We start from the raw sequence: 13,191 nt of genomic DNA on the forward strand, positions 1-13,191 counted from the left end.
AATGAGAAAGGGCAGTTGCAGAGTTCTCACGAGTGTGCATATACAAATATTGGTTAAAAACGTTATTGCAAATTGTGGCTCTCACGCAAGTCTCAGGGGATGATTTCCACACTTGGTGCATTGGTACACTGTTACAGTTTGTGAATTAATTATTCACTCAGACATGAGTACAATTTATGCTAGGGAACAAAAATTAGGCGATTATTATAGCAAAATCATTTTTTCACGACACAGTTCAGTTACTATTTATTGGCGTTACCCTTTTCTTTCACATAATGAAATTAGCACTGGTAAGACGGTTTACAGTTTCACTTTAATAATAATTTGACTCCGAGCCCCCAATAGCAGTAATGTAGGCTGCTATAAATGAAAATTACTCAGTCAATTCGAACAGAACCACAAGTCCCACTGTGCTCTTTGTTCTAACAGTTTTGGCGCGAAATCACAGATCGCCACATTTTCACTTATGTAGATGTATACCTCGTAAATCTTACTCACACAAATAATCGTAGCACTTCCAGTTCACCAAATTTGTGTTTGCACACTTGCACTATTAAACAATATTCTTTGTCGAAATAAGTCGGCGCGAAAAAGAATTCTGAAACGACCACATGGGCCACCCTCAAGTGGGGCCTGCTCGCCACCCACCCTCCAAAACAACTGAACAACGACTGACCCCTGGCCAAGATGGCCGCTCGGTTATATGGGCTCAGACGCCCAACCCCCTGGCTATTTAAGTACCAGTCTCACCTGTTAAGGTCGCAAATCTTGATACATACATCCCTCGGCAGACATAAGTACACCATTGGAACCGCGCTAAAAAGTACATCTCATTTACTATGTTACATTAATTTCTAGGATTATTCAATCGCCCATAAATCAAGTTTTAGTTTTTGCAAAATTTCGCCACTTAGCGCAAATTTTTTTGTTGACATCTGTGCTGCAAAGTTTTAACATAGAACTGCATATAGCACCGATTTTAGACGTAATCTATAGCGATGTACACATTGCGCTACTCAAAATCTTCATGTCTATAATAATTAATTAATTATGGGCGATAAATGTTAATAATAAGTTGCAAACAATGAAAACTATTCCAAATTAAGAGTATAACTTAACTAGTTTAAAATACGTGTGATGCCACCCAAAATATTATATAGTGGCGTTCTTTACGTTATAAATTTTCTATTGGATTTTATAAACAATTTCGCCTCAAACTTTGTTTATTGCTCTTTACGGGCCTAATTATTTATGAATCTTAACATGTGACTACGGCACTCGATCCGCTATGACGAGACGTTTTACTGAGCGCTCGCTCATCTCTGTAAGTTGTTATTTACTACTTTTATTAATTTTTTCAGTATTTGTGATATTAAACAATTTTCAAGTTACTATAACTTTTGCGTCTCGTGTCTTGAAATAAAGATCGATCTTTCAGAAGGTGCATATTGCTGACCACAAGCTACTGTCACATCGCTCTTCACCGTTAGTTACATAGTTTTCGTGTAATGCGCGAAAAACCAAACAATGCCCCAAGCTGCGGGCCACGTGGAGACATCCCACCGACCGTTGCAAATCAAGCGCGGGCGCGCCACACGCTTCCGCGAATCGCCCACCATGTCGCGCGCTCGCTCTCCACAAAACAATCATTGCACACTGGAGATATTCATCTAGTAACGGGGGCTTCTACCGTCACAATATTCATCACTAAATTCTGGGGTACTTGGGCCACAAGCAACATCGCGTCCGCCGCGGAGAAATGCCGCTAAACATTTGACCAAGGCCGCACAGACATGGGTGACGTTGACTGGGAAGTCCAGATATCCCAGACAGCATCACCAATGTCTGTGCAGCCTTAGTAAAGTTTTTAGTGGCACCATAGAATTTCCATTTCTTCAGCAAGCTGAAAGGACTTGTGTGGGGGAGCGGAGGCGGGGGACAGATTTTTAAACTCTGAGAACGTTCACACAGTCCACCCTGAATTACTGCTTGACCAAGGAGCGGATCTCTATCGTAGAGGAACTGAACGATTGGTAGAAAGTATCCGCTGTTGTTTGCCGAGATTTGGTGACTATGTTGAAAAATACTGCTATTTATGTGAATCACTTCAAAGTGTAGTGAACCGTTCAATAAAAGCGAGAATAATGTGTAACTTATGGAAAATAATTAAAGATTTTGTTACAACTTGATGGACCTCGAGCATGACTCCAGAAAGCTAATGGCCTGAGCAGATGTTGATGGAGCCTGGTAGGGCGCTAAACACATGAGGTATTTTTATGATTCGTAGCTTGTACAAACAGCTTGCTGGGAGTTGAAAGCAATTGGCGGCGAGCCCATCCCTTAGTAAATCGTGCCAGACAGGCCCACATCTGTACAGAGCAGACAGGGCAGTTCCTCGCCCAGACAGGTCTCCAGCAGAACAATGCCGTGATACCTGCTGTGGCGCCAGCAGAAGGCCTGGGCTGGGGCGACTGTCTAATGGAACGTGTCTACACAGTGGAGTCGTAAACTGGGCATTGTGTGCAGAGCCACACGTAATAAAAATTCACGTTTTTGTGTTTGCCGATAGTGCAAAATAGGCCAGATAACGACTTTTTTTGGCCGCCTCGGTTGTATAAGAAATCTCCAGCGTTTGAGAAAAATTTAGAGATAGAATCTTTATTACACCTCACAGCTAGAACTAACAAGCTCCAAGGCTCAGGCGATTTAGATAAAGAACTTTGAATTGTATCTGTTAACTTGTTGCCATGGGAAGAGACACAACTTCAGAAAAAATCAGCTCTCCCCCCTCTGCGAAAAGTTAGAAAAGCCAGTAATTGGGCATTTCTTTTTTTCAGAGATGCAGGTTTCTTAACTCTTCCCCTAGTTTGACATGAGTTTCTTCTGCCATGTGGGAGGGGATATTTAGCGCCTATAAAGCCCTGTGATTGTCTCAAGATGGGGTGAAGCAGTGTGTCGTTCATGCACTTTGCGGGAAAACGGTATTTTTTTCTGGAGAGGTGCAAAGCACTCAGGTGCGGGACTTGAGTCTGGTGAGCACTTCTGGACAAAGTTCTGGCAAGTCTGGTTGGTACTTGGGATATGTCCTGAGACTGACTTCACTTGCAAGTAGTTTAGCCTGGGGAGCCTGTGGTGAAGTTCTTACTGTACCGACAGTGTGACTTCAAATGACTCGGACTACTCGTTTGCTTAGGGGACACTTATTCCGTTTTTGTTTACCAGTCTTGACGTTTGATATCCTTGTGGGCTCTGTCGTATAAGTGAGCCAATTGGTCCTTGGTACGACTAGCAAATGTGTGTATCACACACTGAAATCTACCGTGACTTCAGGGCTCTGGTAGAGAGTAAATTGCCATCCATCTGCCTGGTCGCTAGTCACGGTCCCACGTGAAGGACACAGGGTAACACACTGTCGCTCTGGCGTTGTCAGGGCGTACAGATCTCAATCGCCACTTGCTCTCAGCTGCACCTACGTACACACATGCTCATAAATTAAGGATAACGCTAAAAATGATGAAACAACACTCTGATGGGCGGTTTGTGGGCTTAAATCACCTAAATCACCTTGGGCTATGACCATGCGGTGCATTTGACATGTCGTCGTCGCATGGTGGCGCTGGCAGCAGTCCACATAAGCAGAGGTGTGCTGGTGCATGTCAGAGTACGGTACAGCGAGTAAGTGTGCTAATGGTGACTGTGTGTTGAAAATGGCTCAAAGAACACATATTGATGACGTTATGAGGGGTAGAACACTAGGGCGACTGAAGGCTGGTCAAACAAAGCAGGTGGTAGCATGGGCCCTCTGTGTGCCACAACGTGTGACCTCAAGATTATGGCAACGATTCCAGCAGACAGGCAACATGTCCAGGCGCTACAGTACGGGGTGTTCACAGTGTACAAACCACAAGAAGACCGATATCTCACCATCAGTGCCCGCAGACGGCCACGGAGAACTGCAGGTAGCCTTGCTCGGGACCTTATCACAGCCACTGGAACCGTTGTCTCCAGACACAAAGTCTACAGACGACTGAACAGACATGGTTTATTCGACTGGATACCTTCAAGGTGCGTTCTACTGACCCCTGGTCACATGAGAGCACGTAAAGCCTGGTGTCAAGAACAGACATAATACATGGTCATTGGAACAATGGTCCCAGGTTATGTTCACGGACGAGTGCAGGTATAGTCTTAACAGCGATTCTCGCTGAGTTTCCATCTGGCTTGAACAAAGAGCCAGATACAAACCTCTTAATGTCCCTCAAAGGGTCCTGTATGGAGGTCATGGTTTGATGGTGTTGGGTGGGATTATGATTGGTGCACGCACACCCCTGTATGTCTTTGACAAAGGAAATGTAACACGTCAGGTGTATCAGGACATTATTTTGCACCAGTAAGTCCACCTTTTCAGGGGTGCAGTGGGTCCCACCTTCCTCCTGATGGATGATAACGCACTGCCCCACCGAGCTGCCATCTTGGAGGAGTATCTTAAAACAGAAGATATCAGACGAATGGAGTGGCCTGCCTGTTCTCCAGACCTAAACCCCATCGAGCACGTCTGGGAAGGTCTCAGTCGACGAATCTCTGCACATCTTCAACCCCTAGGACACTTCAGGAGATCCTACAGGCACTGGTGCAAGAATGGGAGGCTATACCCCTGCAGCTGCTCTACCACCTGATCCAGAGTATGCCAACCTGTTGTGCAGAGTGTGTATGGTGATCATATCCCATATTGATGTCGGGGTACAGGAAACAGTGGCGTTTTACAGTACATGTGTTTCGGGACGGTTTTTTCAATGCGTCTACAATACCGTGGACTTACAGATCTGTGTCGTGTGTGTTTCCTATGTGCATATGCTATTAGCGCCAGTTTTCTGTGGTGCCACATTGTGTGGCACCACATTCTGCAATTATCCTTAATTTATGAGCATGAGTGTAGATAAAATTCAGTAGATTATATATATCGACCCCAATGGGAGAGAGCATATCATAGACAGATATATGCGTCACACCCACTGAGCTATAGTGGGACATACAGTTCAACGTGACACTCGAACCTCGGTGTAACTACGCATATTTCGTATACGAAAATCACTTCCAGAAGTGAAAAGTATCAGATAAATATTGTGGGATTGACCAGGTGCCAAACCCATGACCTTTGGATCAGTAGTATAGCTCTCAACCACTGAGCCACTGAAACACACAAGTGGATTAATACCGTATTAATACTGTTAAATTAACATTAGGTGATAATATCATGGATTGTGTAATAACAGTATAAATTTCAAGGTTAAAAAGTGTCACCTGAAGTGAAATGAATGACGAATATGCTAGTAATTGCAGTGTTTTAAGTCTCTGGAACCTCCTCATCAGGCTATCGACCAGTGCTGCCCCCGACACCCACTGGTCGTGACTATCCAGATCTCCATTCCGACCTCCATCAAGATGGATGGTCAGTCGTCTTTGTCTGGACCCCAGGTCACGCTGGGATCCCAGTGAACGAATATGCTGACCTGTTGGCCAAGATAGCCACCAGAACGACGACTTTGGAGTTGGGGGTTCAGTACTTGGCCTGCAGTCGACTCTCCACCATGAGCTGAGCACCGATTGGTGTGCCCTGCTTTCTCTGAACAAACTGCACGAAATAAGCCACCGTTCCATGTGGCAGTCTTCCCTTTGTGCTTCTTACAGAGAATATGTCATTCTCTGTCAGCTTCACATTGGCCCCACTTGGCCGACCCACTGCCACAGCCTACAGCATGAGGATTCACTCCACTGTCGGTGTGGTGCCAATCTGATGGGTGTCCACATCCTTCTGGAACGCTCTAATCTGGCCACTGTACAGTTAAACCCTAAACCTGCAGATACGCTGCCTCTGATGCTAGTGGATGACGTCAGACTGGCTTACCTGGATTCACATTTTACCTATGAAGTTGGTTTCTACTCCTCTCTGTGAGAGAGGGCACAATGGCATCGTCAATCGCTTGAGGGTTAGGGGGGTACCTCCTCTCCTGCTCTGACCCAGGGGATGGTCGTTTATCCAGCCTGGCTTTTGACCTTTCCACCTTTCGAGTCCTTATTCTTTTACTTATATATAGTTAACTGTATCATCGGTGCTATTGTCTTCCCTGACGTTTTATAAACTTGCCTGTTTTGCTAATTTTTATTGTGATAATGGAGGGAGAGGAAACTCCAGTCGCATGCAGAGGGTGCACCTCCCACATGACATGTTTTGGGTGCCTCCAGCTTTTTTCTGAGTGGAGCAACACACCCCCATTCTCCTGCTTACCCGTCACTCACTTCTGCTTGCTTCTACTAGTATCTTTTACTTTTATTGATCCTCAGTTACAACACGTTCATCAGGGTTTGCCTTCTGCGTCCCTCCACTCTGAGGACATTTTCCAGCTTGACACATATAGAATGGACCGACTGATAGCCATGTAGTTTGGTCTCTTAAACCCCATCAATCCTACAGACAAGGGACATCAGAGTAATAAGTACAAATAGTAACTTGATTTACTATAAAAACCCCTTGCAGGAATTAAAGTTTATAGTAATATCGTGGAGAACATTTAATAATCTTTTATCCACATTAAGAAAACGTCAGTTGGTAGTCTCCTAAACTTCTGATTATGATTATAGAGGATGAAGGAATTTGAAGTTAAATATAGCAGGAGAAAACTAATGGAAAACTCAAAATAACATTTTCTTCCTGGGATAAATATGTGCTGTAAACTGCCCAAGGAAACTAAGAGGACAACTAAAACCAATAAATTTATCAAATACATCTTACATAACTACACTATATATTTTATTTTCCTATAGAACTGAGTACTGATTGGTAGAAATGTGTCATAAATTAATAGTAAAAATTTGATCCTAGAACATACCTTTAGAATGTAACACATAGTGCTGCAATATCTTAATTTGAAGTCAATTACGTGTAATATTAATCTACTTTCAGCTCCTTGAACTCAATATTTAATGTAGAAAAGCAAGAAGGATAGGTGCGAGTGTGTGTACAAAAGCCGTATAATTCTTAACGAACTAAATGCATAAGTACTTTTGGCTTCTATGTACGATTAAGATTAGCTTTTGGTTTCCTCTTTTTGTTGAGATAAATATCTAGTAGCACTTTAAAAAGAATCCATGGAGCATAAACAGGTAACTAACTTCACCACAGAACGTAGAGAAAAAGATACAATAGGAAAGTACAGTGTAGTGCACCTGACATACTCGTAGGAATACATCGATAATAATAATGCACTATTATTACAGTGATTGAAACGGGAGTGATACGTGAAATGTACTACGTATTTGTCGCTATAGAAAAACCAATCATAAATTCTAAAAATAATTTAACTTCTTATATACTGAAAATAACCAGTGTGTCTTTTCAGGAAAATATAGAGCCTTGGTGACGCTTGGCTCCGCTAGCCAAGCTAGCACCAAAATTTTTTGACAAGGTTCAGGTCATCCCCTTGAGCAGCCTGTCTACTTTTACAGGTTGTTCGGGTGACAGCGATCTACCTCAACAAATTAATTAAACAATGGCTTCAGAAATCGGATCTACTAACAAATTGTGAGAAACGGCACGAATTAATCAAAATTAATTGTTGTGTGATGTCCTTAGTTTAGTTAGGTTTAAGTAGTTCTAAGTTCTAGGGGACTGATGACCATAGATGTTAAGTCCCATAGTGCTCAAGAGCAATTTTTTTAATCAATATTATTAAGTGATTCCCACGAACTTACTATGCTGTCACAGTAGGTGAGATGATACTACTACGTGGCACGTCTCAGGTGGCGAATACGGAAGTCCTCACCAGTTTACTGGCGGACTTGAGTGAAATAAAATAACTTTCACGGACCAAACACACCCTCTGCAGTTAACAACCGATAGTTGTAAATCCGAGCTTGCTCCAACTAAGGTTGACAACCTTCGAAAGTCAAAAATGGAAAGGATCTCTAGGAGAAAAATCCCACCGTCCTGCTCAAAAAGGCAGGAAAAGGCTACATCGGATTTGGTGCGTAGTCAACTAGAAGACAGCAACGAATCGGAGCGTTTGAAACCATCCAAATGCACACTAAAACACAAAAAGAAGATTAAACATGACCAAACAAATTATACAGAAACATACAACATAAACTCACTACTTCAGACTGGAAAAGTCAAGGAGCTCACAGATGAACTAAATAAACAAAAAAAAATAATAACAGGGATCCCAGAAATGAAGAACACCACAAAGGACCCATTCGAATCACAAGGATACAGAATTTATAATGGAAAACCAGAACCAATGGCAGTGAAACAATGTCCCCAGTTTGGAACAGTGTTTTTAATAAACATAAAAATAGTAGATTCATTAACGGATTTCCAAGCAGTATCACAAAGAATTGCGACTAAGCTTTAAAACAATGAATAAAACCTACACAATAATAAATGCTCATGCCCAACAAATGAAAAAAAAACTGTCTATTAAACAAAGGAAGAGGTAGATAAATTTTGGGACCTTCTAGAACAAACTGTGAGCAGAGTAAACAAAAAGAATGTAAAAATCTTATTGGGAGATTTCAATGCTCAGTTGGGAAAAGAAAGGAAACATAAAGATATAATTGGAAAAATGGAGTCCACATAAATTTACGAACAAAAAATGTCAAAGGCTTGTAGAACTCTGCAGAGAACACAACCTTATATCTAAATCAACATACTTTAAGAGGAAGCCAAGTAAACTTAAAACATGGAAACATCCAGACTGGAGGAAGGGCGAGAGGCAGCTAGACCATGTCTGTATGGACAAAAAATTTCATAAGGATATCCACAATGTTAAAGTACTGAGAGTAGTAGACACAGGCTCAGACGATTATATGGTTAAAATTAAAATCAAATTCACTCCGTTAAAGAAGAAGACCGGAAAAAGTAATAAAATAAAAAGGGGGTTTGACCCACATTAGCTAATTAAAAATAATAAGTATCAACAAATACAAACCATCAAATTAACAAATGACCTAGAACAACTACTGTTATTGTTGTTGCCTTCAGTCCTGAGACTGGTTTGATGCAGCTCTCCATGCTACCCTATCCTGTGCAAGCTGCTTCATCTCCCAGTACCTACTGCAACCTACATCCTTCTGAAGAACAACTACTGCATAATCTTAAAAAAGAAGCAGAGAATCTAGCTCCCTTGAACCCACGAAGAAAACATGCATGGTGGACATCAGAATGTGACAAATTCCATGAAGATAGACACCAAGCATGGTTAAAGTTTCAAACACATAAAACTGAAGAAAACACCATCAACCTAAAAATTGAAGGAAAAAAATTAACACAAAATATTAGAAAAATCAAGAGAGGATTTCATAAAGATATTATAAACTATATAGAAGGTAATTATCATAAAACCAACGTCAGGAACTACTATAAAATCTTTGGGAAACAACTATGACAATATGAGGCCCCTACACTAATACTAAAAGATGAAGATGGAAGAATGACACACAGTAACAAGGAAAATGCATAAATCATGGCAAAAGCATTTAACAAACTTCTGAATTGTGAGGAACCCAAAGAATCCTTGCAAATCAACCTAAATACCCCAATAGAAACCAAAGCTAACAAACTAGACCCTCCAACTTTCCAAGAGGTAGAAAAAATTCTTAAAGAACAAAAAAATTATAAGGCATCTGGAGAAGATCAGGTTTTTGTTGAAATGTGGAAATATGCAAGTGACACAGTCAAGACCTCCTTACACATGGCTCTACCAAAAATTTGGGTAACAGAATGATTTCCCGAACATTGGACCACTGCTATCATCCACCCACTACACAAAAAGGGAGATAAGAGCAACCCAGACAACTACAGAGGAATCTCTCTCCTAGATTGCACATACAAAACTCTGTCTAAGATCCTATATGAAAGAATCAAGGAGCAATTAGAACAGGAGTTAGGGGAATATCAGGGAGGTTTCAGACCATGGAGAAGCTGTGCAGAGTAGATAATTAGTTTAAAAATTTAATGTGGCGTACTACAAGTTATGGAACAAACCTCTGTCAATAACATTTCTAGATTTTAAGAAGGCGTATGACTGTCTCCACAGACCTACAGACCTTCAGTATCAAAAATTTTAAGAAATCTAGGACTCCATCCAAAACTAATTAAAATAATACAACTCACTCTAACAAACACCAAATGAAAAGTAAAGTTTAGGGGAGAAGTTTCGGAACCATTCCTCATAAAAACGGGCTTAAGACAAGGTGACTGCCTATCACCATTACTGTTCAACTGTGCACTGGAATACATAATGAGAGAATGGTACAAGCACAATCCAAAGAGGATAAGAATTGGAAGTGCCAAAGATGATATTAGCTTAAACTACTTGGGATTCGCTGATGATCTTGCTCTCCTAGCCAACACCGTTCAAGAAGCCAGGCAACAAGTGGAATCACTACAAGAAATAGCAGAGAAAGTAGGCCTTAGAATGTCAATTGAAAAAAAAACGGAGATTATGCTAACTGATCCACCACTTGCAAACAAAATTACAATAGGAGAACAGGAAATCAAAATTGTTGATAAATTTAAATATTTAGGCGAAATAATAACACACAATCTAATTGAGAAGCCATCATGTCAGAATAGAATAAAAGAACTGAACTACGAAAATTACATTACCAAAACTACATATAACAAAAAAGCCTATCTACAGACGCAAAATTAAAACACTATAAAACAGTTACACAACCAGAAATAATGTATGCAGCTGAAACAATCTTCAAAAGAACTAATATAGCAGAAATTGACAGAATGCTAAAAATACAAAGAAGAATAACTAGGACATGTATAAATAAACAGTATAAAATAAATGGACATTGGAGAATAGCATCAAATGAAACAGTATACAAGAAAATAGAACCAGTCATGAGCACAATCAGGAAGAAACGCATCTCAGTCTTTGGACATCTGATGAGAACTCCAGAAAACAGAATTGGTAAAAAAAAATACAAAAATTGGGGAATGGCAAAAGCGAGATTAAATGGATTACAGAAATTAAGCTGGTAGATGCAGACCTCGGGGAGGATCAGTTTGGATTCCGTCGAAATGTTGGAACACGTGAAGCAATACTGACCTTACGACTTATCTTAGAAGAAAGATTAAGAAAAGGCAAACCTACATTTCTAGCATTTGTAGACATAGAGAAAGCTTTTGACAATGTTGACTGGAATACTCTTTTTCAAATTCTAAACGTGACAGTGGTAAAATACAGGGAGCGAAAGGCTATTTATAATTTGTACAGAAACCAGATGGCAGTCATAAGAGTCGAGGGGCATGAAAGGGAAGCAGTGGTTGGGAAAGGAGTGAGACAGGGTTGTAGCCTCTCCCCGATGTTATTCAATCTGTATATTAAGCAAGCAGTAAAGGAAACAAAAGAAAAATTTGGAGTAGGAATGAAAATTCATGGAGACGAAGTAAAAACTTTGAGGTTCGCCGATGACATTGTAATTCTGTCAGAGACGGCAAAGGATTTGGAAGAGCAGTTGAACGGAATGGACAGTGTCTTGAAAGGAGGATATAAGATGAACATTAACAAAAGCAAAACGAGGATAATGGAATGTAGTCAAATTAAATCGGGTGATGCTGAGGGAATTAGATTAGGAAATGAGACACTTAAAGTAGTAAAGGAGTTTTGCTATTTAGGAAGTAAAATAACTGATGATGGTCGAAGTAGAGAGGATATAAAATGTAGACTGGCAATGGCAAGGAAAGCGTTTCTGAAGAAGAGAAATTTGTTAACATCGAATATAGATTTATGTATCAGGAAGTCGTTTCTGAAAGTATTTGTTTGGAGTGTAGCCATGTATGGAAGTGAAACATGGACGATAAATAGTTTGGACAAGAAGAGAATAGAAGCTTTCGAAATGTGGTGCTACAGGAGAATACTGAAGATAAGGTGGATAGATCACGTAACTAATGAGGAGGTATTGAATAGGATTGGGGAGAAGAGAAGTTTGTGGCACAACTTGACTAGAAGAAGGGATCGGTTGGTAGGACGTGTTTTGAGGCATCAAGGGATCACAAATTTAGCATTGGAGGGCAGCGTGGAGGGTAAAAATCGTAGAGGGAGACCGAGAGATGAGTACACTAAGCAGATTCAGAAGGATGTAGGTTGCAGTAGGTACTGGGAGATGAAGCAGCTTGCACAGGACAGAGTAGCATGGAGAGCTGCATCAAACCAGTCTCAGGACTGAAGACAACAACAACAACATAAAAGAACTTCAAATTACAGTAGATGACCTAAAAACAAGACAGAGAAAACGAGAATACTGCAAGACCCGCAAATCAGACTACAAATAAAAATCAATAAAAGAAGTACAGGAAGAATGGTCTCAGATGAAGAAAGAAAAAAAAAATCTGAAAGAATGAAGAAATGTTGGGCAGACAGAAGAGCAAAACACCTTTCATATAAGAATAGACTCTAATAATTATATTACCTAAATATCTTATTAAGTTATTGTTGAACCAAATTGTATCTCTGTGTAACAACTTGTTTACAACTTTGTATTTTTGACTAGGGTGATCCAATGAAGGCCGTAAAATAAATAATAATAATAATATTAAGTGATTCATGATGGATGAAACCAGCAATAAAAAGAACAGCTACGCACATGTCGCCCATGTAGCCAAACAGTAGCCCCAGCGCCACTCCAATAATCTGTGAATAGAACAAGATGTCATTGACGGGCTGCTGGTTGTCGCAGACCCAGTTCATCTGTGACGTCACCGTCAGGGAGAACCACGTATCGTCGTACTCCCAGCCGTGCTGGCACTTCACAGGTTCCCTGCTGCCGCCGGAGTCCGTCACATCGCCCTGGTCGTACATCAGGCACTTGCTGAACGAGGCTCCTTCCCTGTAACAAGAGGAAATAGCGGCAGGGCGTAAAAGAGGAGCTCACTGCGTACTCAGGTGACGCGGAAACAGTAGAAAACTAAATATTCGAAATAATTACATCCAGACAAGTAGAGAGATTCTTGATGTTACTGAAGAACTTTTTGTCGTGTCATATTAACACGCGACTGTTTTGGGACCTTGAATTGTCTCTTCACGCTGTGAAATGCACAAACGTTTTGAACAATGGTACATGCAAAAATGCCAATATATGTGGAGGGTGATGGGTAATAGCTTGGGTACATCCACAAGAAAC

The 13,191-nt window shown here is 40.9% G+C and overlaps 1 protein-coding gene and 1 non-coding gene across 2 annotated transcripts in view; one reads left to right on the forward strand and one right to left on the reverse strand.

The window, feature by feature from the left end:
• The window catches only part of LOC126355871 (carcinine transporter-like), a 141,683-nt gene that overhangs the window by 64,452 nt on the left and 64,040 nt on the right, over nucleotides 1-13,191 (reverse strand). Inside the window, exon 3 of the mRNA XM_050006371.1 lies at nucleotides 12,655-12,897. Within this exon, the coding sequence (XP_049862328.1) occupies nucleotides 12,655-12,897 (243 nt within the window). The remainder of the gene's footprint in view (nucleotides 1-12,654; nucleotides 12,898-13,191) is intronic.
• Nucleotides 7,368-7,530, forward strand: LOC126356829 (U12 minor spliceosomal RNA). The gene has a single exon (XR_007565848.1). It is a non-coding gene; the product is annotated as a U12 minor spliceosomal RNA (small nuclear RNA).

This window comes from Schistocerca gregaria, chromosome 3 (genome assembly GCF_023897955.1).
Source record: "Schistocerca gregaria isolate iqSchGreg1 chromosome 3, iqSchGreg1.2, whole genome shotgun sequence".
Lineage (NCBI taxonomy): Eukaryota > Metazoa > Arthropoda > Insecta > Orthoptera > Acrididae > Schistocerca > Schistocerca gregaria.